This window comes from Balaenoptera musculus, chromosome 11 (genome assembly GCF_009873245.2).
Source record: "Balaenoptera musculus isolate JJ_BM4_2016_0621 chromosome 11, mBalMus1.pri.v3, whole genome shotgun sequence".
In the NCBI taxonomy this organism is placed as follows: domain Eukaryota; kingdom Metazoa; phylum Chordata; class Mammalia; order Artiodactyla; family Balaenopteridae; genus Balaenoptera; species Balaenoptera musculus.
The window spans coordinates 3,896,261-3,920,990 of NC_045795.1; the positions used below are offsets into that span (position 1 = coordinate 3,896,261).

The 24,730-nt window shown below is 48.0% G+C and overlaps 1 protein-coding gene across 4 annotated transcripts in view; it reads left to right on the forward strand.

The window, feature by feature from the left end:
• Window positions 1-24,730, forward strand: part of FARS2 (phenylalanyl-tRNA synthetase 2, mitochondrial) — a 406,264-nt gene that overhangs the window by 259,040 nt on the left and 122,494 nt on the right. For all 4 annotated transcript variants that reach the window (XM_036868394.1, XM_036868398.1, XM_036868395.1 and 1 more), the window contains one exon: window positions 13,276-13,427. In XM_036868394.1, coding sequence (XP_036724289.1) covers window positions 13,276-13,427 — 152 coding nt within the window. The remainder of the gene's footprint in view (window positions 1-13,275; window positions 13,428-24,730) is intronic.

Genomic DNA, 24,730 nt, shown 5'->3' on the forward strand with positions numbered 1-24,730 from the left:
TTATTCACATCTTGCCCCTAGATTCTTCATGACCATTTTTTGTTTTTTAGATTCCATATATATGTGTTAGCATACGGTATTTGTTTTTCTCTTTCTGACTTACTTCACTCTGTATGACAGACTCTAGGTCCATCCACCTCACTACAAAAAAACCACCTGTATTTTTTTTTTAAAGGCTGCTGGTCCTTAGGATTGGCTCCTTGATGTACTAAAGCCCTAGTAATCATAACAAGACTGAGCCATGTTATTTAGAAGCCTTGTTATAATACCTTCCCTGTAAACCACCACCGTTGAGGAAGGGGGTTAATCAAAATGTGTGGTTAACCGGGAGCTGTATAACTTAGCGAGAGGACTAATCTTCAAATGACTGAAGCAAAATGCATTTAAAAACCTGTAAAAATGCAAGTAAAAACTGTACCAGACATCATTAGTGTTCAATCAGGACCTTAGCATCAGGCAGCACTTGAGGATGTGCTTCTGCGAAAAAAGTGGGTTAATGTTCTGGGACCTACTTGGTATTCTTTGACTTTTGTCAATTCATTTCACCTCTTTGGCCTTCATTTTCTTCATCTATAAAATGGGAATGCAGTGGTTTCTATTTCACAAAGGTCAGTTGAACTGAATATGTAAAACAGTAAGTGTCAGAATATCCCTACGTGTAAGATTATTTTCAGTTGTCTTCCTATTATAGAGGCATTGTAGGGTGGTGGTTAATAGCATTTCAGATAAATAGAGTCAAAACAACAGGATTTATTTTAATTGAGGAGATTTCAGGTGCATGAGGAAAAGGTGAGACCGTAAGCTAGTAGATTTCTGTAAATGAAATATTTTCCGAAAGTATAACGTTTGTAAACATTTACTTGGTTTAGAGAACCTATACTGCTCAACCCATAATTTTCAGTTTCCATTCATGTGGCTCCAAATCCTATCCTTTCTCCATCCACATGACCCATGCCGTGTTTCTGGCAAAAGAAGATTTTATGACTAAATCTGGGGACATGGCTTCCGTTACTTGGAGATTCACAAAGCCTGTTAGTGTTTTAAAGGTTCTGAGATGTCTTACTGTAAGAAACCTGAAACTAGCACTTCCCTAACTTATTTGACCATGGAACCCTTTTATTTGTATTTATTTTTGTTTGAGAGTTGGAGTATAGGCATCCATTTATTGTTTGAATAGGCCTTGATGGCTGTGATCACAGTATTTTTCCTATAGGAATGAATAAATTATTATTTTTCAGTTTTACCGAGATGTAATTGACATAGAGCATGGTACAGGTTTAAGGTGTACAACGTAATGACTTGACTTACCTATGTTGTGAAATGGTTGCCATGATAAGTTTAGTCAACATCCATCATATAGATACAAAAAAGAAAAAGAAAAAAATTCTTTTCCTCGTGGTGAGAACTTTTAGGATCCACTCTCTTAGTAAATTACATTGGTTTCTTATCAGATTAATTTGGAATTGTTGGTAATAAGCAAGAAGCAGAGAGATGGGTGAGGATCTAGAACCAGAAGCTAGTGTGGACTTGGCCTCCGAGTTGCCCCTTCAAGCCCCGGCTCCCCACAGATATTTCCGTGGAACCTTCTCAAGAGAGCACCTGTAACATCCCTGAGGCCCAGCACCCCTGCCGCCTCAAGTTCACAGCTCTGCAGGTGGGCTGCCCATGTTCAGGTCTTGGTTATTGTGACCTTGAGCCCATTACTTAACTCTTTGAGCCTCAGTATTTTCATTTTTAAAAGGGGGGCAATAATATTTATCTCATAAGGTTGTTAAGTGAGGTGATGTATGTTTTTAATATGTTCTGATAATGAGGTATGATTGTATGTGAATTATGAGATAACACATTGACAGACATGTGAAACTCTGGTTTTGGAGGTAGTGGGGGCAGAGGGTGGCCTGAAAGCACTTACTGGTCTTTTTATTCCCCAGTTAAGACGACAGCCATCTCTGACAGCACCCTATATTTGAAGTTGACAGAGCTACGCAAAAGCCACAGTGAAGAGGGATGCGTGTGTGACCAGTGTCCTTTTACAGACTGAAAGACTGTCCTCCTGCAGTGCATGAGGCTAGAGCAGTGGTTCCCGATGCTCTCTGTGCATGGCGTCCCCTGGGGAGTTCTGAAAAGAGACTGATGCCCAGTGGTGCCACCAGGGATGTCGATTCTGTTGGGGAGGGGCTCCGGTACCAGCCAGCCGGAGTGAGAACCCCTGGGCCAGAGCACTGAGGTCACGGCCTGGGCCGTCCTCTCTGCAGGTTGTACCTGGCGTCACCCTGCATGAGGACGTGCATTGGCTGATGCAGGATGGGCTGGGCGTGGCAGCATTCCCTCAGCTCCATCCCCGCCTCTGAGAACATACTCCCAGCAGATGATCTGCTGATCGGGCTTTGGCTACCAGAGGGGACTAACAGCCCCGTCACATTCCTCTTTTACCCCTAACACCAAGCATGTAGTAACTGTCCCATTAGATTTTCTCTTAGTCGGTGGAAGTATAGCTTTTGAAAATGGGGGACCAAGAGTTAAAGGAACCGCCCAAGTCACCAAATCTAGTAAGTGGCAGAGCCGGGATGTCCCAGCTGAGCGATCGCCCCCTAGGCTTCATTTGAAGATGCTGGAGGTCACTGTGCCTGGCACGTGGTGAACCCTAACTCAACGGTAACCATTGTTGGGTTGTTCGTCTGATGAATTTTTTTAAAAAAGCTCACAAAACAAAAAGAAAGGGATGATTAATCATATCTTACCTTGTATGGTGTTTTGTAATTTATAAGGGCTTTTAGTATCTATTATCCCATTTAATCTTCATAGCAGTTGGGTGATGTAAGGCTCCTGTCGCACACAGGCGTCTAGGAGCCTGGAGCACGTGGTGCCACAGCTCACACGGGGCAGGGGCTCCTGGGAGACGTGGGGAAGGTGGGGCGGCCGTCGTGCATTCTCCACATTCAGGGGACCTCACAAGGGGCCCTGGTGGTGAGGTGTGGCTTAATGGTGAATCGGAGGTTTGGGGCCACACGCCCCTGTGTTCAGACCGCACCTCTGCCGTCACTCATGACTTGTTACGTGTGCGCCCGTGAGCACGACAGCTGCTGCCCCTCCGTTGCCCCATCCACCTCGTCTGGATGACGCGGCCTGTCTGACCCCACTGTGAGCATGGTTGCGTGAACGCGAGAACCTTATGTCGTGTACAGGTAACCAGCACACGTGGTGGTTTGGGGAGAAGAGAAGAAATCCCAAAAGTTGCCTTCGTGGCTGAGCCAGTGTATGGAAATATCCTGTTCACTTTGCGTAAGGGAAATTCATCATTAATGAGCTTGGAATGGTACCTCTCGAGCGACGATTTTGCTTGCTCATAGCCTCAGCGATCTTGCATAAAGTTTATCTGATGGAACTCCGAAAAGCTTGTCTTTCCAACTCTGAATAGTTCAAATTTTAAACTGGCAGGAAACCCAGGGTCACTCCAAGTGACAGGAGTTGTGATTTGAGTGGAGGTGAGACACACGGCTCGGGTAACCCGTGGGGTAGAACACTTGGGTTGCACTTGGTCCTTGTAGTTTAAATTTTGGGGAGACCCAATCTGAAGAGGAGCGGGGGCCGGTCCCCCTGCCTCACTTGGTTAAACCCAGCACCTCCCCAGTGGACTCGCCCCTCGTGGCGCCCCGGGGACAGTTTTGCTGGGACGACAGTGTGGGATGCTCAGCGCTTTCTTCTGCAGATGTGGAAACTTGGTCCCGGAGAGCTGGCAGCGCGTCCACCGGAGAGCAGCAGACTGGGGCTCTGTGCTGTGGGCGCCCTATGGCAGCTTCTTCCCCGGAAGTTACTCACTGCCCATCTCTCTCTCCTTGTCAGGTTTGGCCTTTGACCAGACAGATGACCCAAAACGTCTTAGGATGCACTCCATGTTTTCTTACTTTAATGAGCTTCTCTTACTGAGACTTTTACTTGCTGGATGGAAAGTGTGACTTCCCCTGGGAACGGGAGGGTAATCTGGTGACCCCATTCAGGCTTTGAGCCATATTTACACAGAGGCTGTGTCAGCCCCTCTGCTCCAGGGCAGGGACCGCTTTTCACGGCCGCCTTCCCTCGAGCCTGTGAGCTCTTTGGTGGCAGGGACGGGGTCTGATTAGCCAGAGTGGGCGGCTGGTGAACACTGGCCGTCTTGTTCCCTGGCTCCAATTCAGAGCACCTTCTTCTGCCAGCTGCCACCTGAGTAGGGCATGGGGGCTTCTCCATCAGAGCCCCGTGTTCACCTTCCGTTTACCTTGAACTGAGGCATCCATCACACCTGGCCTCTGTGAACTGTGTTGTAAACTTTGTTGGACTCATGTGGATTTGGTGCAAAAGAAAATAACGCTTCACATTTCTCCCTAACGTGAGGAAGTTGAACTCACGTTTTTGTTACTGAAAAAGAATCTAATATTAACAGGTGGAATTTTATTTTAAATAGAGAAAAAACAATTTAAAAATATGAATGCATAAACTGTGGCCATTGTTCCCCTCTGTGACATAATTTCTCTGGGTAAATGAGTAAACATTGATACCATTTTTTTCTTTAATTTTCTCATTATCTAAAATTTGGAAAATAATGTTTACTTAAGAAGTATAATAATACAATGGATACCCAAGAAGCAACCACGCAACTGTGATCACCAGTGCTTTGCATCTCGAGGGTTTTCCTCCTACCCCATCCCACCCCCCTGCTCCCACTCCTTGCCCAGAGCAGCTGCCATGTTTTGTCTTTAAAATTTAGGCCGTCACAGTTAGCTTTCTGTTCCATATCCATTTCTACCCTAGGACTGAGGGTTGATATTAGACTATTTTCTGGAAAAACCAAATCAGTAGATGTTTTCGGAAGTAATTTGCCCAATGCACCTCCCCTGGGCCCCTCTGTCACCAGACAGGATGGAGAACAAAGCTTTAGACACAGACACAGGGTGGGGTCTGCCCCCCCCCCCGCCCCCAGGGGCTAATTCTTTGGCCTTACGGGGTCAGGAAGAAATACGAACACCTGTAGTATCAAGGGATCTGGTTTAAGAGGAGCAGCTGACAGGGGTGTGAGGGGGGAGGAGGACGGGGGGAGGAGGACGGGGGGAGGAGGGGAGGAACAAGGTCGGATCCAAGGGAGCCCGCTCTGTAAAAGGCCTGGAGTTTGATGTTTACTCCAGTTTTCAACAGGCCGCTGGGAATCAGCTGTCTTAAGTGCTCCAGGTTAATTTTTGTCGTGCTCGTTTTCCTCTGAACACAGGAGTAGTCAGAAGGCCAGCTCTGCACGAACCTGGCCAAGTCCAAGTTCCCGGCCCTCACAGCACATGCAGTCCCTGTAAGAATGGGAACTCGCAGGGTGGAGACGACATAAGATAAACAGGAACCAGGTGCAGCTCAACGAGGCCCTGCTCAGAGCGCGTACCCTTTTCAGGTTAAATTTGGGGCTGGGGGTTAACAGACCTAGTTTCCCATTATGCAGTTTTTTCATCTAGAGCCTCCATTCACTTACTTAAGGCATATGGGAGGAAAATATCCATCTCCCAGTAAACATGGTTACCTGGGAAAATTTATAATCATCAAACTATGTGACCTCACTTAAAATACAGTGATGGCATAAGGCTGTGAAGATACAGACAAGAAATTTAGTGGAAGATTAAATGATTGTGCAAAACTTCAACAAGTAGTTTACCTCTGAGAGGAAAACGAGAATTCAGAAGTATTGCTGGCTCTGAAAAGGCTCAATCTTTTAATGTGAAAAAAGTGAATTTAAGAAATGTTGTCTTTGACAAGTTCTGAAGATGAGATAGAGACTAAATGGGAGAAGTTTTCTATTCTAGACACCCTTCTTTCTTCCACTGTTACATTTACTTATTCATTTATCGTTTTCATAACAATTTTATTGAGCTGTAATTCACATGCTGTACAAATCACCCACTTAAATTGTGCAATTCACTCGTTGTCAGTACATTCACGGAGACGTGCGACCATCTCCACAGTCAACCTTAGAACATTTACATCACCCCTAAAAGATAGTCTTTAATTTGCAGCATTTGTCTTCTGTGTCAGCCCTCTGCCAGTGAGCTGGGCTGCAGGACCCACCCCCCTGCAATTATTAACCAGAGGCGCAGACGAAATTTTACTTGAACAAAGATTTCTGAAGCTTACTTTTTCCATTGTTTCTTAAGTTAAAGACTGTTATGTTCAGGCAGCGCCCTGAAGCCTTGCTCTACGTCCCTTACGTCCTACAGAGAACGTGGGCCGCGTGCAGTGATGGAGTTCTCCCACCTGCCTACCCAGAGTGGCAGAAACCATCCTTGTTTTTCTCATGTGTGGCAGCATATGATTTGTTTTAAATAAAGCCGCTGGGGATCAGCTGTCTTAAGTTCTCCAGGTTTAAGCTCTCTTGAGCTTGAAAGTTAATTTGAGAGGATTCAAATCCTGTTTCTGCTCTTGAGGAGGTCAGTATGTATTTGGGGGCCATGGTACAGAAACATGGAAAGTTAATCCAGTCCAAGGTTGCCAAAAGGGTTGTTCCACGTGATTTCCTTATGGAAATTCTTCGTTTCCTGTGAATCTTCAAATAGAACTGAAATTCTGTCAAAAGATAAGAACAAATATGGGAAACTCCCTTAAAGTTTGGAAGAATGCTTAGAACTCGGTGGGCCTCCTGTGGTTTCTCGGTGAGGTAACAGAACAACAGTTTCCTGCGTTTGAGCTGGGCCTCCCTCCGACCAGTGCGGTGTGCTCCTGGCACTCAGTGAAACTAAGTAAGAACCAAAACAAATTGTTGGAACAGAGTGAGAAAATCTGTGAACATCAAGGCAGCATGAGTTAGAACAACCTGAATTGGTTTAGTACCAAACCTGGCAGCCAAATTCAAGAAGCAACTTTTTATTACAAAGTAAGTAGATGGAATTAAAGTAAGGGCTGTAAGGAGAGTAATTGGTAGTGCATAGTCTTTTTATAGGAAAAACTGATTTTTAAGTTCATTTAGATAAGAACACAAGCACATAGATGGTAAACAGACTGGAAGTGCTTATAAGTCTAGATAATTAATCGAAAAGATAAATGAGTCATTTGCCAAGGAAATGTCATGGAAGGCACCAGAGGGATACATGTTAGATTTGGTCTTATTTACACAGTTTTTAAGTGCGCTGGATAGACTACTTCTGGGGACAGTACTGGAAGCTGAGCTGCTTCCCCTGGTCCCCTTGTTTTAAATGTAGGCCTTACAGCGTAGGGGGTAAGAGCACAGCCTGGCCCTGCATTTGACCTTGGCCCTGCTGCTTAGTGGCTCTTTGACCTTGAGTACTTCAGCTAAGGTCTGTAAGCCACAGTTTCCTCGTGGACACGGTGGGAACAGTAAGAGTGGCCGTGTCACAGGAGCATGCTGTGTGTTAGTGAGACGACCCACGGAAAGTGCCAGCGTGTCCCTGGCCCACCACACCCACGGGTGGCAGCTGCCAGTAACGTAATCACCATAAAAACCAAGGCGCAGGTGTGTGGTCTCGGAAGAGAAGCATAGCCCAGAGCAGCTGCAGAGTCAGCCTTTGCCCACACGTAGCTGTGGCTAAAAACTGAGTGGAAGTCACCTTGGTGTTTCCAGAACTCTGTGGAGAGCTTGACGGGGAAGCGGACCCTTCCCTGTTAGAACGACTGTTGAAATAATGTTTAAACCAAAAAAAAAAAAAAATTCTGATAGCTTCGCCTAAAGGGAAGAAGCCAGAGACTGAGTAACGAGGGACTCGTACCGAAAACCTGCCCTGTTGGGCAGATGATCTGTATCCTCCCTCAGCAATGTGAGAAGAGAGACGGGCGTTTCAGTTAAGAGGGAGGCGCTGGTGTAGAAACGACGTCCTTGGAGTACAAGCATGGGCACACGAGGCTGCGTTACCGACGGCGGTGTAAGATGACCTTCCTCGGGGGTGTTCCTGCGCAGGTACAGGACTGGGGCATGTGGGCTTTATCGTGGATGACAGGAAGGGCACCTGTGACGTTTGCAGCTTAGAAGGTGCGTGGAGACATTTGTATCTTACGTATCGGGAGGGGTGAGCCCAGAGCAAGGGGCCAGCTAGGACGGGCACCATTAAACCAAAATCTCACTTTTTCGACTAGCCCCTTCCCCACCCCGGTCGCTTCGGTACCCGGGTCTTGGACAGCTGTCAAAATCGCACATCTGTTGAACTGTCCGAATCTGTTTTGGCTAGAAAACAATTAAGGATGTGCCTCATGAGTGTTATTTCATGGCACCTTCACTGCAGTTTGCTCAAGTAGACACCGTCTCCATTTTATAGGCGAGGAAACTGTGAGGTAGGTTTTCCTCAGACGAGCGAACACACCTGCAAGGCCAAGACCAAGGCCTGACGCTTGGCTCAAAGCTCCAGCGAAGCCACCTTGAGATTCGACAGCTGTTCTTCCACGGACGGTGGAGGCGCCAGCTCCCCCTGGTCCTTCCCCCACGCCCAGAAGTATACGCTGCCACAGAGGGGCCTCAGCAGACCCGTTCTCCCCCGGTCCTGGAGGCTGAGGCCCGAGGCCCAGGTGCAGCAGGGCTGGTTCCTCTGAGGGCTTGTGGGGAGGATCCGTTCCCGGCCCCCGCCCCGGCTTTGGCCATCCCTGGCATCCTTGTCCTGCAGACGCGTCACCCCTGTGTCCGGCTTCCCTGCATGGGATCTCCTTGCATGCACATCTCTGTGCCCAAATTTCCCCTTTTCTAAGGATGCCACCCCAGTGACCTCATTTTAACTTGAGTGTCTCTGTAAAGACTTTTTCTCCAAGTAAGGTTACATTCTAAGTTATAAGGGGTTCAGCCTCCAGGGTGTCTTCTTGGGGGGACACAACTCAATCTGTAACAGGGTAGCTGGTGACAACACCAGTTGTGGAATGCCCTGCTGCTGAAGAGACGGGTCTAGACCGCGCCTGAGAGGTTTCCCGCCCCGCGGCTCGCAGGGGAGACGAGGAGGCGAGGAGGGGGTGGTCTGTGCAGCCCCTCGCGGGCCTCCCAGGTCCTCAGGGGGGATCACAAACGGCTGAGGGGGTCCAGACGAGGCTGCAGGCACCATGTCACACAGCTGGTGAGCGGGACCTCTGTGCCCGTCCAGATCGGCCTCGCTCTGAGCACATGATCCTTGAGGCTTGCTCTCCCCCTGGATGCACTAAATTCTTTCGTCAACTGGTTGCTGACATTTTGCTTCCGTCTTGGAGTCACAGGTTAGGTTCCCCGGAGAGCAGACTCTCAGACAGAGGTTAGCCTTCTGGAAGCTTCTAACCAGGTGCTGTCAGGGTCCACACCTATGGAGGGGGGAGGGAGGGAGCAGGATTAAACAGAGGGGGAGGGGAGGCTGGGCTGTGAGGCATTGACAGCAGAGGCCTCGGCCAACCCCCGGGAGCTCTGAAACGAGGATGGCCCTTCAGCGTTGTCCCAGGCGGCGGCAGTAAGGGCTTTCTTAGTCCAGCCCATAAAAAGCAGAGTTTTAAATTTATTATATAAATATGACTGCATTTCAAGTAGCTACCGTAAGACAAACGATGATGCCTTCATGTATGCTTTTTATTATCATAAAATATACATCCTTTCTATGTATGCATATAAAGTAGACACACATACATGTATTTATTATGTTAGTAAAGAATGATTCTGATATTTTTAACTCTCTTAGTACCATAATCTCAATTGTCTGTATTTGAACTCATGAAGCAAGTTTGAATATGGGTCAAGGATGGGGGGGACTCCTTATTCTGACTCCTTGAATGACTTTTACTGGGTTTGTGAATCCCAGATGTTCTATGGAAAAATCAGTGTTTGTGAAAGTATGTACTTTTCTGGAACAAGAATTTGAATCTTTCATCATATTCTCAGAGACATCTGTGTCCCTCCCCCATGAAGTTAAGAACCATTGTGTAAGGAAATTTAGAGTCAGGTCGTTGTTGCTTTTTTTTTTTTTTAATTTATTTTTATATTTATTTTTGGCTGTGTTGGGTCTTCGTTTCTGTGCGAGGACTTTCTCTAGTTGCGGCGAGCAGGGGCCACTCTTCATCGCAGTGCGCGGGCCTCTCACTGTCGCGGCCTCTCTTGTTGCGGAGCACAGGCTCCAGACGCGCAGGCTCAGTAGTTGTGACGCGCAGGCTCAGTAGTTGTCACTCACAGGCCTAGTTGCTCCGCGGCATGTGGGATCTTCCCAGACCAGAGCTCGAACCCATGTCCCCTGCATTGGCAGGCAGATTCTCAACCACTGCGCCACCAGGGAAGCCCTCGTTGTTGCTTTGTAAGCTGCTCTTTACCGTCTCCGAACACACAGCCATGATACATAAAAAGAGAACATGAAAAAGTCAGAACCATGCCTTCCCCTCTTTCCCCTGAAAAGATACTTATCGACGCACAAGAGACAAACACAAAGACAGAGCAGAGAGTGAGGCCGAAGATGCTGCGGGCTGCAGGTTCCTAGGCAGGGGAAACAGTGATTGGCTCCGGTGGGGAGTCAGGATGTGCTGGTCCAGAGCATGATCTCTGCTGGGAAGTAGGGGCAGGCGGTCCCCTCCTCTAGAAGGGGGCAGCCACCACTGCTGCAAACTGCTGCCTGCTGTGACCTCTAGCTCATAGGAGCTGTGAGCCCAGGAAGAGAGTTGGCCTCTTCATCAGGAACTGAGACGAGTCACCACTATGGCATCATCGGCCCTGTCACCATCGGGCAGGAACCCAGATGCCACCACCAACTAGATCTGGGCCAGGAGCACAAGGGGAGGGAGGGACCACAAAAACCTCTGACCAAGGAGGGGTGGTGAGTGAGAGAACACTGCAGCTATTCCCATCCCAGACGGGCCTGCAGACACACACCCCAGACCACGTGAAGAACTCTGACCTGAGCGTGTCAGCCAACCAAATTCACACTCAGAATCTGAGTCACTGGAGAGTAAAGTAAAAGCAAGAGGCATTCTTTAAAAAAAAAAAATGCCTAATGTCCTCAAAGACATTAATGGAGGAATAATAACCATAAAAACAAGAAGAAGAAGAACAGGAAATTCTGAATAAGAGGCAAAAACAGGCAAAAATGAAGTATAAGTAGATATGGAAAAAAACAATTAGAAATATCAGAAATGAGTAATAGATTCACTGAAATAGAGAAGAAAAAAAAACAGATGAGACTAGACTCAGCTGAAGGGAGAATTAGTAAATAAGAAGCTGTTACTGAAGAATTCACCCAGAATACAGCACAAATATGTAAAGATTAAAACCCGAAAATCAGTCAGGTAAGAGAAATGGAAGATAGATTGAGAAACCCCACAATATGGAGAATTGCGGTCCTAGAAGAAGAGGACAGAGAAGTCGTGGCTGGAATATTCCGACTTGGATGAGTACATGAACCCTCTGAGTGAAAGCACATGCTGAGTCCCGGGCAGAATACCCCAAGATAAATGCAGGCCCGGCCTCATCAGAACCGCCGGGATAAAGGTGAAGCCCTTCCACGCTGCCGGGGAGAAATGACAGATTCCCTGCGCAGAAGCAGCTCCGACCGACAGCAGACTTGTCGTCATTGCTAACGGGTACAGAGAAGTATTTTCCAAGCGCTGAGGGGAGACAACAGTAAACCTACAATTTTGTGCTTTGCCGGCTGATTCACGAGCGGGGGTTTCAGCCGTGTCAGTTCTGAGAGTTTGCGTCCCACATGCTTTCACTGGAAAAAAAAAAAACGATGAAAAGATATTCACGTGCAAGAAGAGAAGGGAGAGAGGGGAAGTTTCAGGAGCCCTGAAAGGCCTCCGGTTCGACCCTGCTTGCAAGTTCGCAAGGAACCAGCCACCATTACTTTAAACTCGTTCCCACTTGTTAGCTTGAACTAGGTTTGCAGTGCAATGGTCTGGGTTTTTCTCCTTGGTTTTTATGTATTTACTGTAACATACCATGTATTTTTTGACGTCTTGGGGCCTGTGCTCTGGCTGACTGTGCCATCACGTTGACGCTGTTCTCGGGTTCCTGACACCAGTGCCCAGTCGGGCCCCTCCTCCCGTGTCTGTCATCGAAGAGGCGACTTCATGCTAATTCTTGGCAACCCCTGCCTCTTATCGAATAGCCCTGAATTTCCACGCTCCTTAAGTGGAAAAGGAAAAGCGCTGTGTAACCACCCAACTGCCACCATCTCGCAATGTTACATTAACCCGCGTATTATTTATCACAGCATCTTGACTCCAAGAAAACAGGGTGTTTTTCAGGAGCTGTGGTGCTTTGTCAGGAGCACCTGGGTGGTAGCTTTATTATGTTCGTTTGAAATGTGTGTTCTGAACCGATGCTTTTGACAACTTTATTGATATTTCAAGTTGAATAATCATTTATGTTTGAGTACTTGGTTCTTCAGAGGTTTTGCCATTTAAAAAGTTTTATATTTTTCTAATCAGTGATTCACCAGGGGGTTTACAGTGATATCAGGCTTGGTGTAAATCAGTTTATAAACTTGTTCTCCTAACAGATTGGCAGATATTTCCTTAGTTGTATGGATTTCATAGTTATATAATGAAACATTTAATGAAACATTTTTTATTGAGGCGGTAACTTACAGACTTACATAACATCACAGCTATCTGTATATATGTGTGTGTATGTAATATATAAATATGTATTTGTGATGTACATGTTTAAGCCATGTAAACAAATGTGGTAACTTCTAAAAATATCTAATTTTAAATTTGTATCTAATATAATGAACTAGTTAATGAGCCCTAATAAGCTGGAAAAAATGGGATAAAATGGGGGAATGGCTACCTTTGTGTCTATCACATCCTTAGAAGCATAATTTGAAAAATAACCCCCTATATAATTAATAATTAGAAGTACTCCCTTAATAATTAGAAATACTAACAAATAATGACATTACTAATTGAAATATCAATTTTGACAAGCCCTTACTTATTTCTCTATTAAAACGGCTTCCTGAAAGTATCAGAAGTTAATGAATTGCTTGTAATTAAATGTGAACTTTTCTCCTCTAGTATTCAAATGGAAAAAAACTGAAATGTGATATATTCAAATTGCTTTATACTAAATTGAACATTAATGGCAATGTGAGTATAATATATGGTAATGTTACACATGAGAGTGATAAGAATCTATAATATTCATAATGGAATTTGCTAATTTTGAATATTGACTTATCTTTTAAGTTCATTTTGTTCCTGAAAATTCAAGTGCTGAAATAATGTCTTGCCAGCATTTTCTAACTAGCCCACGTGAAACTGCCATGAAAAACTTAAACGTTGTCATCCAACTAACAAATCAATCTCTTTTTTCTTCTCTCATTTTGTTAGCCTCTCAGCAAATACCCTGCTGTGATCAATGACATCTCATTCTGGTTACCTCCCGAGAATTACACAGAGAACGATTTCTATGACTTAGTCCGAACAATTGGAGGAGACCTGGTGGAAAAAGTGGATCTTATAGACAAGTTTGAACATCCAAAGTAAGTAAGAAACTTTCTGAGTTTCTCCTTTTTTATTTCCATGTGGCAAATGGCATGTGGAAGTATGTAAAAAAATTTTGCTGCAACCTATTGCATAAGAGACAAATGTATTCTGAATTTATAGTGAATATTCAGCATACCGGAAAACTCTTTTATATAAGTACTTTCTGAAAATCTTTCTAAAATACATTTTTAATCTTTCCTGCCTTAGTAGACAAAGCATATGAAACAGAAGGTTTTAAATATTTTGGAGCTTTTTGGTATTGTTTTGGGAAGTGATCTCTTACCATATCACATTCCAAGTACCAAGGAAATGAGGCAGAAAGAGCAGTTTGTGGAGAAAAAGCTGTTTTGTTAGTCTCTCACTGAATATTTATTAAGCGCTTAGCACACGCCAAGACCTGTATTACGTTCCAGGAGTTAAATGTGAATCTAAAAGTGTGCTCAAGGACTCGTGGAAACGATATCCCCTGAGCTCTTGCGTGTTTCTCTGTTTATACTTAGATGACAGCTTGGCTGGTTATAAAATCCTTGGCTCGCCCATTTTTTGGTGAGGGTCTTGTAAGTGTTGCTCAGTTGTCTTCTCAAGTTTAACTTGATTTAAAGAAATCTGAGGCCGGGCTTGATTGTTTTCCTCTTCTTTCTAAGAGATTCTTTATCTTTAAAGTTTAATAACCATAGCAGGATCCCCCTCATTGTTGACCTGCTCTCCCTGGTGTGTAAATCCTTGTCTCTCTCTGATCAGATTTGGCTCCACCTGGGTCTTAGGGAAGTTTTCTTGAATCATATCCATAAGGATCTCTTCTGGCCCCTCCCTTGGGGATCCAGACATGCGTGCCCCGCCCCTCTGTATCTGACTCCTCTGCCTGCTGCTGTTTTCTTTCTAATGTTTTAAAACTCTCTCTCCTGCCACTTCCTTTTGGGTGCTTCCCCATCGTTACCCTCTCTGCCCACCTCCCCACCCCGGGTCTTCTGTGGTCTCTTCTTGCCCACACTCCATTTCCATCTTCAGTTACTTTGTTTCCCCTCCTTTTCTGAGTTCTTCAAGCTCGCATTTCAATTCTCCCTGTTTTCTTCCTGTCTCTTCCCGGAGTCATTTCTGCTTTGTGATATTTCCTTCTTAAACAAATTGCTGCGTTTGGTTTTTAAAATTCACTGCAAAATATTTGGCCCGAAGTTTCATGTGCTCCAAAGGCAACATTTTTCTGTGACTTCCCCGTCAGTAAGTTTTTCTGCCATTTTTCTTACCTTTTTTTCTATATTTTGGTTGATGCATCAGCGGTGTGCGTGTGATTGCCTTTTTGTCACTCGTATTTGAATGCATTGGATTTTCAGAACCAGCTCTTTGCACAGGTTGAGGGCTGAGGTGGGGCTGGCATGGTGGGAGGGGCTGAGGCCGTCATTCAGGACTGCTGTTTTCACAACTGTAAGGCGTTTTTTCCCTCCACTGCCAAAAACCAGCCTCTCTTTAAATATGGCTCATTCATCTCTTAGGTTCTTTGCGTAGGTCTGCCTCCTGCCCCAAATCTGCACTTGTTACACACAGATTTACCTTTGTTTACCCCAGTTTTGACCCTTGTTGGTGATGTAGACTTTGCACTTTAAACTGGAACCCTTGGCTCTGAGGAAGTATTTATGCTGGTTTTTTCTGAGATCTGCCTATCTGTTCCTTCTCTTCACTTCCTCCCATTTGGCTTTTACTTGGTTTCAGCTGCTTTGGCAGATTTTAAATATATTTTGGAGCTTGCAGATGATATCTGTCTGCTAACTTTACAGAAAATAGACTCTATGGGGTAGCCCGGGGCCCTGGCACAGTGGAGAACCTGCCCAGCGCCTGTACTGTCTTACTAAGGGGCTAGGATGGCAGTAAGGTTCCTGTGGCAGAGATTCCTAGTTATCTCTCAACATCCCACCCCCCATTATAAAAATACATAACTTTGATTTTTATCTAACCAACCTAGCCAACTAAAAGTCTACACTTCTGAGCTTCCTCTACAACAAAGTGTATCTATGTAGCTGAGTTTAGCCAGTGATTTAGAAGTAGAAGTTTTTAGTGGCATTTCCAGAAGTTTCTTTCAAAACTGGGTTGAGGCTGTCCTTTACCTTTCTTCTACCTGGATGTGGATGTAACGGCTGGTACCTTGGCAGCCATTATGGACCATGGTGTCACCTTGGCAGTGGAAGCTGTGTGTGGGGAACAACAGCACAGAAGTTGCCTGGGTCTCTGACACTGGGGAGTCAACTCAGTCGTAGACTTTCACAAGAGAGAGAAGTATCTTGTTTAAGCCACTATTTTTCAGATCTTCATTACGGACAACCAAAGGTAAACCTTGCTCTTACAGCCCTGAGGAAAAGGACACACTTGAGGAAAATAATACATTATTTAGTAATGGTGGCGCACTGCGTACTGACGCTCAGGAAATATCTAGGGCAGGGGGTGGCAGACTTTTTCTGTTGAAGGCCAGATGGTAAATACAAGGGGCAGGCCATAAACAAATTTACCCACTGATTCTTGAGTGCCTGTGTTATAGGAAACGTTGGCTTCACTGGAGGCACAAGGCAAGATCCCAGTTCTTATGGAGCCAAATAACATAGGAGAAATGAACTTAGCAATAAAAAGCATAAGGTACAATAAGCTTGGTTAAACCTAATCAAGACCTGCCTGCTCCCTTGCACATAATTGATGCTCAGTAACTTTCATCGACTTGAAATGAGAGGCCCGTGTCTCGGGCTGTAGATTCAGAGGGAAGAGGCCATCGGTCTGGGGAGAGTTGCCCAGGAGCCAGGATAGCGGGCGCTGTGTGTCTCTCTCCCCTCTGACACCTTGTGAATGACACGTCCCCAGTCCTGATTGTGATTGTGAGTCAGCGCTCTTTAGTGGAAACGTTCAGTTTCTGTAAAAACAACTCTGGGTTGTTAGGCTGTTTTGTTGCCAGGACAGAGTCCCTCATGGTGGCTTCTTCAGGACAGAGGGGATTTATTTAGGATACACCTGAGTGAGGGCTGGAAAGCTACTCAGAACCGAGGCAGGTCTGAGACCAGAGACCTTCTGCATCTGGGCCCCTGGCTCTGTCCCTGTCCTCGCCCCTCCTGGCCAGCGTCTGCGTCCTCCATCCCCTCCGCCACCCCCCACCCCAAGTTACACACACATTCACGTCTCCGCCCCTTGCTGCCTTGGCCAAAGTCTTTTCTGGCCCATCCCCTCCATTGTCCCAGTACCAGTTCTGGGAGGAAGCAGCCTAATTAACTGAGCAAACCGTCATCCCCCTTGTTGGGCAGAGCCCTTTGTGCCAGGCTGCTTCCTGAGGTCTGGGCAGGCTGTGGACAAGCCACTGTTGGTTCAAGAACCCGTTGTTGGTCCAGTCAGGGGCCGCCATAAACCGCCCGGCCCCGCTTTCTGGATACGAAGCCAGAGGCCAAGCATCTTCAGCCAGAAGGGTTCACTGGGCAGTTCTCAGAACAAACACGGGCGCACTGCCTTCCTCCTCCCCGCGTGGGGCTCGGTACCGGCTCCTGCCTGCTGGCCCAGTCATGTCTTTTACTCTTCATTTGCTCTTAAACTTCTCCAGGGTGTTCCACTTGAGGGACACACCTTGGGGGCTGAGGGCACAGTAGCTCCCTCCACCCTCCCTCAGGGTTTATATTAGCGGAAGGAGGCTCACTGCCTGATGCTTGGTGGATACTTAATAATCCTCCTTCATTCCTTGGAGGAGCTTTTATTAGATGACTAGGAATGGCTTATGGCATTGGAGGGGGAGGCGGTGTAGTCTGATGGAAAGAGCTCAGGGTTCAGAGTCAGAAGCCTTGATTCCTGACCCCTCACATCCTAGATGTCTGGTACTGGGACTCCCTGAGCCTCAGCGTCCCCACCTACCAACTTAGATGAGCACCAATGTCGTCTTGAAGTGGCAGCCGCAAACATAAGATGAGCCTATCTATGTGAATGCTTTGAAAATCGCACAGAGTTCTAAAATAATTGCTATAGGTGTTAGAGTGTAAATCAGTAACTTTCACGGTCAACCTGTGTTGTTTTTTTAAAATAAAGAATGACCTCAGTAGAGCGAGTCAGCTGGGGTTTGGCAGTCAGTACAGATGATGGGGAAGCTCTGATACTAGAGGGAAGAGGATGAGACTTCACACAACGCTGTCATCTGAAACGGTGCCTGGTCTTCCTGCCACTTGAGGAGTAAATTTTTAATCAGAACAAAATAAAAATACTTTGTGCAGTGGCATAGACGCCGGCCAGCAGGGCTCTGTAGTCCACAGGACCATTCTCTGGGTTGTATGTTGGGAAAATGCTACGGGCAGTGGCAGGTGGACTGACGTCTCTGGTCTGCATCTCTGGTCTTGTTTCTTTAGACAGAGCCGAGTAAGTGCACTTATTGGAACTAAAAGGTTGGCCAGCAATGAGAAGCCAACTCCAGTGATCTTGGGAGAGCTCGTCAGAAATTGTGTCCCCTTGAAACTGACAGTGTGCAGTACCAAGGAGACGGCATTAGAACTCTCCTGTCTCCTTGCTCTTCCTTCATTTTTATCGCAAGGCTGGTGGCATGAGTATCAGAACTTCTATTGTTGTGGTTCAGACAGCCCGGAAGGCAGTTCTAAGAAGACTATTTTTGGCCTGATATTTCTTTTTCCCGATCCCGTCCCTACCCTCCTTCCCCAAGCCTTCTTTTTAAAGCAGCCCACGAGGCGTGCGCTTTATTGTGATCACAGAGCAGCCGTGCTGGCCACCAGCATGAGACGCATTGAAACACAATTAGTTCAGTCCCCAAACTCCCTGTCCTGCCTTGTCCCCCGGGACCTCGCCATTTGCAGAAGGATTCTTCGGGATTACCCGCAGGCTGCCCAGGCCCCAGAGGAGCAGGTCTGCCCAGAGGAGGGAGGGAGGGAGCCGAGCACCTGCTTGATGCTGGCGAGGCTGGGCCAGAGGCCAGGCGCCCGGTGAACTGCGTCCTCAGTGACCTGCCGTGTCACTGCACACCTCTGTGGAAACTAACCAGGAAGCCACTCTTTCCTCTTGAACTTGCAGTGAGCAGTTTTCAGGGCGTCCTCTGGCCGTGCCTCCGCTTGGCATCCTGTGTCCCTTTTTGTAGTGTGGAGACTGCACGCCCTCTTTCCAAGATGCCAGGTGAGGGCACCTCGCGCCCCTTGATGGTGGGCTGTCCGCGCTCACGGGGCTGATCAGAGAGAAGCAAGTGAGGACGAGCACCGAGGGCAGTTGCGCGGGGAGGGACGTCTCCGATCTGCTGGCAGGAATGGGATAGGGAGCCCACCATTTGGGGCAATTATGAGAGAGGCTTTCAATCATTTTGGGTCTTCAGAGTTTTTAACCCAGTTCGCAGGGTCACTTCTTTCCACGGGCTGCCACCCCAATGTACGCCCAGAGACAGCCATGGGAGTCAGCCCTCGCCCGCCCTCCCTCACCGTCTGTCCCCGCGTCTGTCACCTCATTCTGCACAGCCCGCGGAGCCTTGGCCCCGAGTGTACTGCCACCCTCAGAGTTAGTCGTGTTGTCCTAGCGACCAAGAGCCGCACGAATCCGAATCCGGCCGACGCCGTGCGGCCTCAGAAGCGCACATTAGCATCGCCACACGGCTGTGCTCGTTAGAGAGTCGGGGGCCGAGTCTCTGCAGGTGGGCCTGCCTGTGTAAGGATGTCTCAGGGACATACAGGTGAGGCCTGTTCGGGACAGTCTTCAAAACTTCAGGGCTCTGAGCAGCAGAGGTGCCCTGGTGGCCCTGGGCCTCACCTGGCTGGTGTCCTGAGCAAGAATCAAGCCTTCTCTGCCACCAGCGCCTCTGGGCTCCAGCATCACGCGGTCCGGGGCCGCGACTCACACTGCGAGCCGGCGGGGGCGGCCCCGTGCAGCTGCCCCAGTGTCTCCTGGGCGACTTATTTTCCTTAACTTGGTCAAGCTGAGGCTCAAGCAGCAGCCAGGAGGTGTACCGAAGAAGGCAGGGGGCGGCCCCGTGTGGGATGAGGGGTCCCTCCAGGGGGAAGGACCAGCGATGTACACAGGTGGGCCCAGTGGTACCCACCGTCTAGGGTGCCTGTCCTTAGGGACTGGGTAGAGGGCCAAGCAGTCAGTAGCACGGGAGGTGTGAGGCGGGGCAGACCGGCCGTCCCAGAGGAGCCAGGCTTCGCGGCAGCCGTCCAGCCGCCAGTGGAGTGAAGCCCGGCTCAGGCGGTCTCGGAGGACCGTGGGGGCCACTTCCTGGGGTGCGAGCCCCAGGCCTTGAGGCACGGTCACCGGCAGGACTGCCTGGATGGTCTGCTGGGAGCTGCTGGCCCAGGGCTCCTGCTGGTCTCCCCCTCAGAGTTGGGATCGGGTTCCTAGTCAGAACGAGGCAGAATCTGAGACCCGGTGTTGGGGGGACACGGGGAGCGGTGAAGTTAGAAAACCCAGGAGAGCAGCAGGTCCTTACAGGAGCGTCCTTCTGTGCTTGTTGTGTTTCGTTTTAATAGTCCATAGCTTCTCTGTGGTCTGTTTATTCAAGTGTAGCTAGGGGCCAGGGAGGGTGTTATCATCGTGGGAATTTGATCGGGGTCTAGTGAGGAAAGAGCAAGGTGGAATGTTCCATGAGATTTACACGAGGAGAGAAGGGCGCCTCAAGGCAACGTGGTTCAAGGAGGGCATCCCCGTCTCAGTGGGGCCGCTCGTGACGGTGAGAGGACGAGTCAGACGCCGAGGACGTGAACGAAGGAACCTCTGTTCCGATGTCATGGTGGTCACCACCCACCTGCTCACACGGGTCTCCGTCTCCAGCAGAGGCCCCTCAGGGTCTTCTGGAAGCCCCAGAGGGCGTCTCGTGTGTGTTCACCAACAACCCTACTCCACTGAACGTGGCGATGACCCTCATCAGGTCCCCAGGGTTTCCGGCCGGGCATCGCCGGTGGTGGCGCTTCCCCAGCAGGCACGCTGTTGAGCTTCGGCGCCCCCGTGGTGTCCTGTGTGTTCCAGGCTTGTGCACAGCTGAGTCAGGTCATGCTTGTCACCTCTGCCTGAGCCCCGTCTTCCCACCTGCCTCGTAGGGCCCCTCCCGCACGTCCTCCCCTCGGCTTTTCCCTTCAGGTAACACATCAAACAAAGGCTGGGGATTCCAGGTCGGACCTGGCGAAGTCTCGTTTACACTAACATCTTTTCCATGCGAGCGCTGTTCAGAAACGAGGACAAAATCAGCAAAATGCCAGTTGCCTTACGTAACTATTTTGTAAGATGTCTCAAGTGTGTACTGTTTCTCAGAGGAGAAAGCACACCTCACAGAAGTGTTTGGGTTCTGTGTTTGACAGGTGTGGCCACTTTTCTTAGCCTTCACTTGCTCCTGAAAGAAAGTGACAGTAGTAAGATGAGGAGAGAGGAAACTAGTAATGAAAATTAAGCAGGTGAAATATTTGTACAAGAGATGGCAGCCGTGGTCTAGACATTTACACAGAATTTTACTGGAATAAATAATCACTTACCCCAGCTTTCATTAAATATGGTAATTTCTCCTAGGTCATCTGTCCAGTCATGCATCCAGGATGCAGTTTTTGAAATTCTGTGGTGATGGTAGAATGAGTATTTCTAACACATTCTTCTGTTTTAACAATTGCCATATTGCATTGCATTTATTCATTTTTCCACCCTTGCACTGTGAATTAGTGTCAAGCACTGGGTCTTGAACTTTCTACTATCTTTGGGTTTTAGAACATAGTAACCACACTCAATTAAAAAATCTTAGTGAATGAATGACGAAGAAAAAGAAAGAAAATTCATACGTTAGGTCATGTTTTCTCAGGATATAACAGACATCCCTTTCCATGTAGACCAAAAAGACACCCCAGTTGGTAACATTTTCTGGTCGAGTGACCGGAATTCTTTCCTATCAGTTATGATGGTTTCTTACAGGAGAGAAAAGTGGGGTGAGGACTGATACGTAGAAACAGGAATTAGGTTTCAGTAAGTTGGGTTCTGAGTAAACGGCTGGTTTAAAAATAGTGCAGTTTGGACCAAATGTTCAGATAAAGAAAAGGAAGGAAAGAAAAGGGGGAAACGGTGTTTTTAAGAAGGTTGGTCGTATCCTATATAAAATATATTTTAAAGCTCTGAGCTCCCAGGATCAGGAAACTGGGGGTGTTGGAAGTATGCAAATTATCCGTGGTTACCTAGAAAACCCTTTTCTGATTGGAAGAGGGGAGATCACAAGGCAGGATAGAAATTCAAGGAATCAAATTATAATGTGTTTATATGTATGTTTGTTTGCCACAAGATGAGGAGCGAGGAAAATTTTTGAAGGAAGGTAACATGAAAGGAAGAAAAAAGCTGTCTGCACAGGGAAGGCAGAGAAGCTTTCGATCTCCTGAAAGTGGAGTTTCCAAACCCATATGCACCGAAGCTGTCCTGTCCAGAGTCACAGGAGTAGTGGACCCTGGCGTCCTTTTCTGGAAGCAGCTTCCTCCCCCCACGTGTATGCAGCGTTGATAGGGCAGCTTGCACACCGGTCCGGTAGGTCTCTGCCCCTTGGCCCAGCTGACTGGTCCAGGGGTGAGCACCTAACAAAGCTGGGCAAATGGGCCTCTTCTCGGTCTTGTTTGGGTGGAAAACCAAAGAGAGCTTTTAAGCTGTAAGTGATCTTCCTGGGAGCCATCTCTGGCCACGTTTCCCAAGGTGAGCAGAGAGAGAGGGAAGGAAGTGGCGGAGTAGAGACGGGAGGTGGAGGGAAGACGCTGGCGAGGCGGAGTCCCCCGTCCCGCCCTGGGCTGGGGCCCAGCTGCACCGGCCCTTCCCGCAGTCCTTCCTCAGACTCTGTAAGCCAGTGCAACTCCCCGGTCCCTTAAGCTCTTGGGACGTGGGCTTCCTTCCATTCCTGGAGACCAAATGAGTTCCCGTCGCTTTGGGCCCTGGAAGAGGGCAAGAAGGCAGAGGAAACAGGCTGAAGCCATCAGCTTCCTTGTCAGAGAACTTCGAGCAGCGCGGAGATAAGCTGCAGCTGGCCTTGGTCTCCAGATGTCTCTATTCGGTGTGAGTTTTAAATGGTTCTTTTCCTCTGAGCTGGAGTGGCTAAAAATTAATGTTCTCTTGGTGTGACGCACTCGTTCCAGGGAACATGCATTGCACACTTACCCTGGGGGAGGCACCATGCTATCTGTGATACTCATCGCCCGGAAATACCGAAACGGTGTTTAGAAATGAGCTCCTGTCCTCAAGGCACTCACAGTCTGAAAGGAGGTCGGTGCAGATAGATATTCGCAGTCAGGGTGCAGTCAGAGGCCTTGGATGAGCGATGCACCACCGAGATTTCGAAGAAGGGCAGCGCCTTACTTTGCCTTAAATGCTCAAGAAGCTTTTACAGATCATGGTTCAGCTGAATCTTGGAGGCAAACAGGACTTAGCCATGGAAGGGGCCAAGGCCGAGCGGGCAGCTCGCGCAAAGACAGGAAGACAGAGATAGGAGAGGAGTTCAGAGTGGCTGGCGTGCCGGCACATGGGGCTGAGGATGAGCCGAGAGCTTGCAAGGGGTCCGATCGTAAAGGCCTTGAATTCCCTTATAAAAACGTGGACTTACCTGGTCGAGCATGTGGGGAGTCACTGAGCTGGTTCAGCTATTTGCAGTTTACAAAGGATTATCTGTCTTGCCTGTGGCAACCGTGTTGGCCAGGGGTGAGGGTGGTCGAAGGAAAAGATGTAGAAGCACACGTGTGCAGTCTGAGTGAGAGAAGATGCGTTCTCGCCGAGACGGTGGCAGGAGCCTTGTGGGAAGAAGCTGGCTGGTGGGGGAGATACTTAAGAGTTAGGATCCCCGGGAAAGGTGGGCTGTTGCATAGAGAGAGCACGGGCGCAGAAGGAAATACAGCTCCCAAGACCTGGACCTGTGTGACTAGGAGGATGGAGGTTGATGGTGCCATAGGGAGCAGGTGGGGGGAGCAGTCTTTGGTGGAGATTATTTGATTCCTTTGAGCTTCTTGACTTGAGGTGGGGCACACAGGAAAGTTGACCTAAGAGCCCCCGATGGGGGGAGGGGCAGGATTAGAATACATTCTCGGGAGTTGGAGCACCGGGCGTGACTGGGACCCCAGAAAGTTCTAGAACAGAAGAGGTGGATGAGAAGAGAGCCCCAGGGAAGGCTTAGGGGATGGGAGAGAGAGAGAGCAAGCGAGGGAGGGGCTCAGCAGGGTGACCCAGGACGTCCAGCTGGCGGAGCGCGGTGATGGGGTCCAGCCAGCGGGCACCAAGGCCACACGGGTTGGCCTTTAGAAAGTTCAGTTCTAGAAAGTACTTTGGATAATCATATTTCTTCCCCTTTGCTCCCGTCGTGGCTTCACTTACATTTATTCCACAAATGTTAGTAATTAGAGAATGCTTGATTTCATGCATATACACCGAGGGTTGATGTATTACAGAGCAAACAAGATGTCCCAACTCTGCCACCTAGACCTGCCTCTTCAGAGCTGTGTGTCTGGCAGTTTTCACTTGGAGTGATGCTGTAAGGAAGTTTCACTTTTTCGTCCCTGACCTGTTTCTGTTTTCCCTCCCTGTATGGTTCATTTGAAGGACGGACTAAGACAGCTGGAGGACCTCCTCCAGGCCCTCTGAAAAGCAGGGGGCGCACCGATGTGGTGATTAGAGACCAGCGCCGCAGCACAGGGGCGGCCCACTTAACACAAGCCTCGCTAGATTCATTCATGGCGTGTAGCCGATGTAGCAACTCAGGAAAGGATGGGGCCTGAAAATTAGGACCTAAACATATGAATAGGATTTAGGATTTAAGCGATACTTTGATCAGCATTTCTTAAAATGGCACATGGGGGAAACACTCCTTAATATCACATATACTTCTCGTTGGTTTTGTGTGGCAGGGGTCTGTTCACCCGCTGGGGGTGGTTGCAGCCCCCCTGGGGGACAGAAGTGCCGTACAGTCCAACGCAGGCGCAGTTCTAGAGGTCAGACCTGACCTCCACTCACCTCTCAGCCCAAAAACAGCCTTCCCGAAATGAGAAGAAGCAAGCGAGGAAAGCAGCGTGAGGAACATATTGCAAGGAAAACAGAGAAGACTTGATTATATTTAGAATGTTATTTTTCTGACCTAGATTAAATCAATGGATACCTATACATTGCACTTACTTCTCCGTTTCAGGATTCCTCCTGCAAGAGAACCTATTTAAATATGAATCCCAAATAATGTTATCTCATGTCTGATGCAGGAATGTATCTGGCAATATTAAGCAGATCAAACTCCTGAGAAGCCTAGTCTGAATAGAAGCTATTCTTGGCATTGTTTAAGTAAAGGAGATCAATAGAGATATTCAAGATGGAAAAGTCC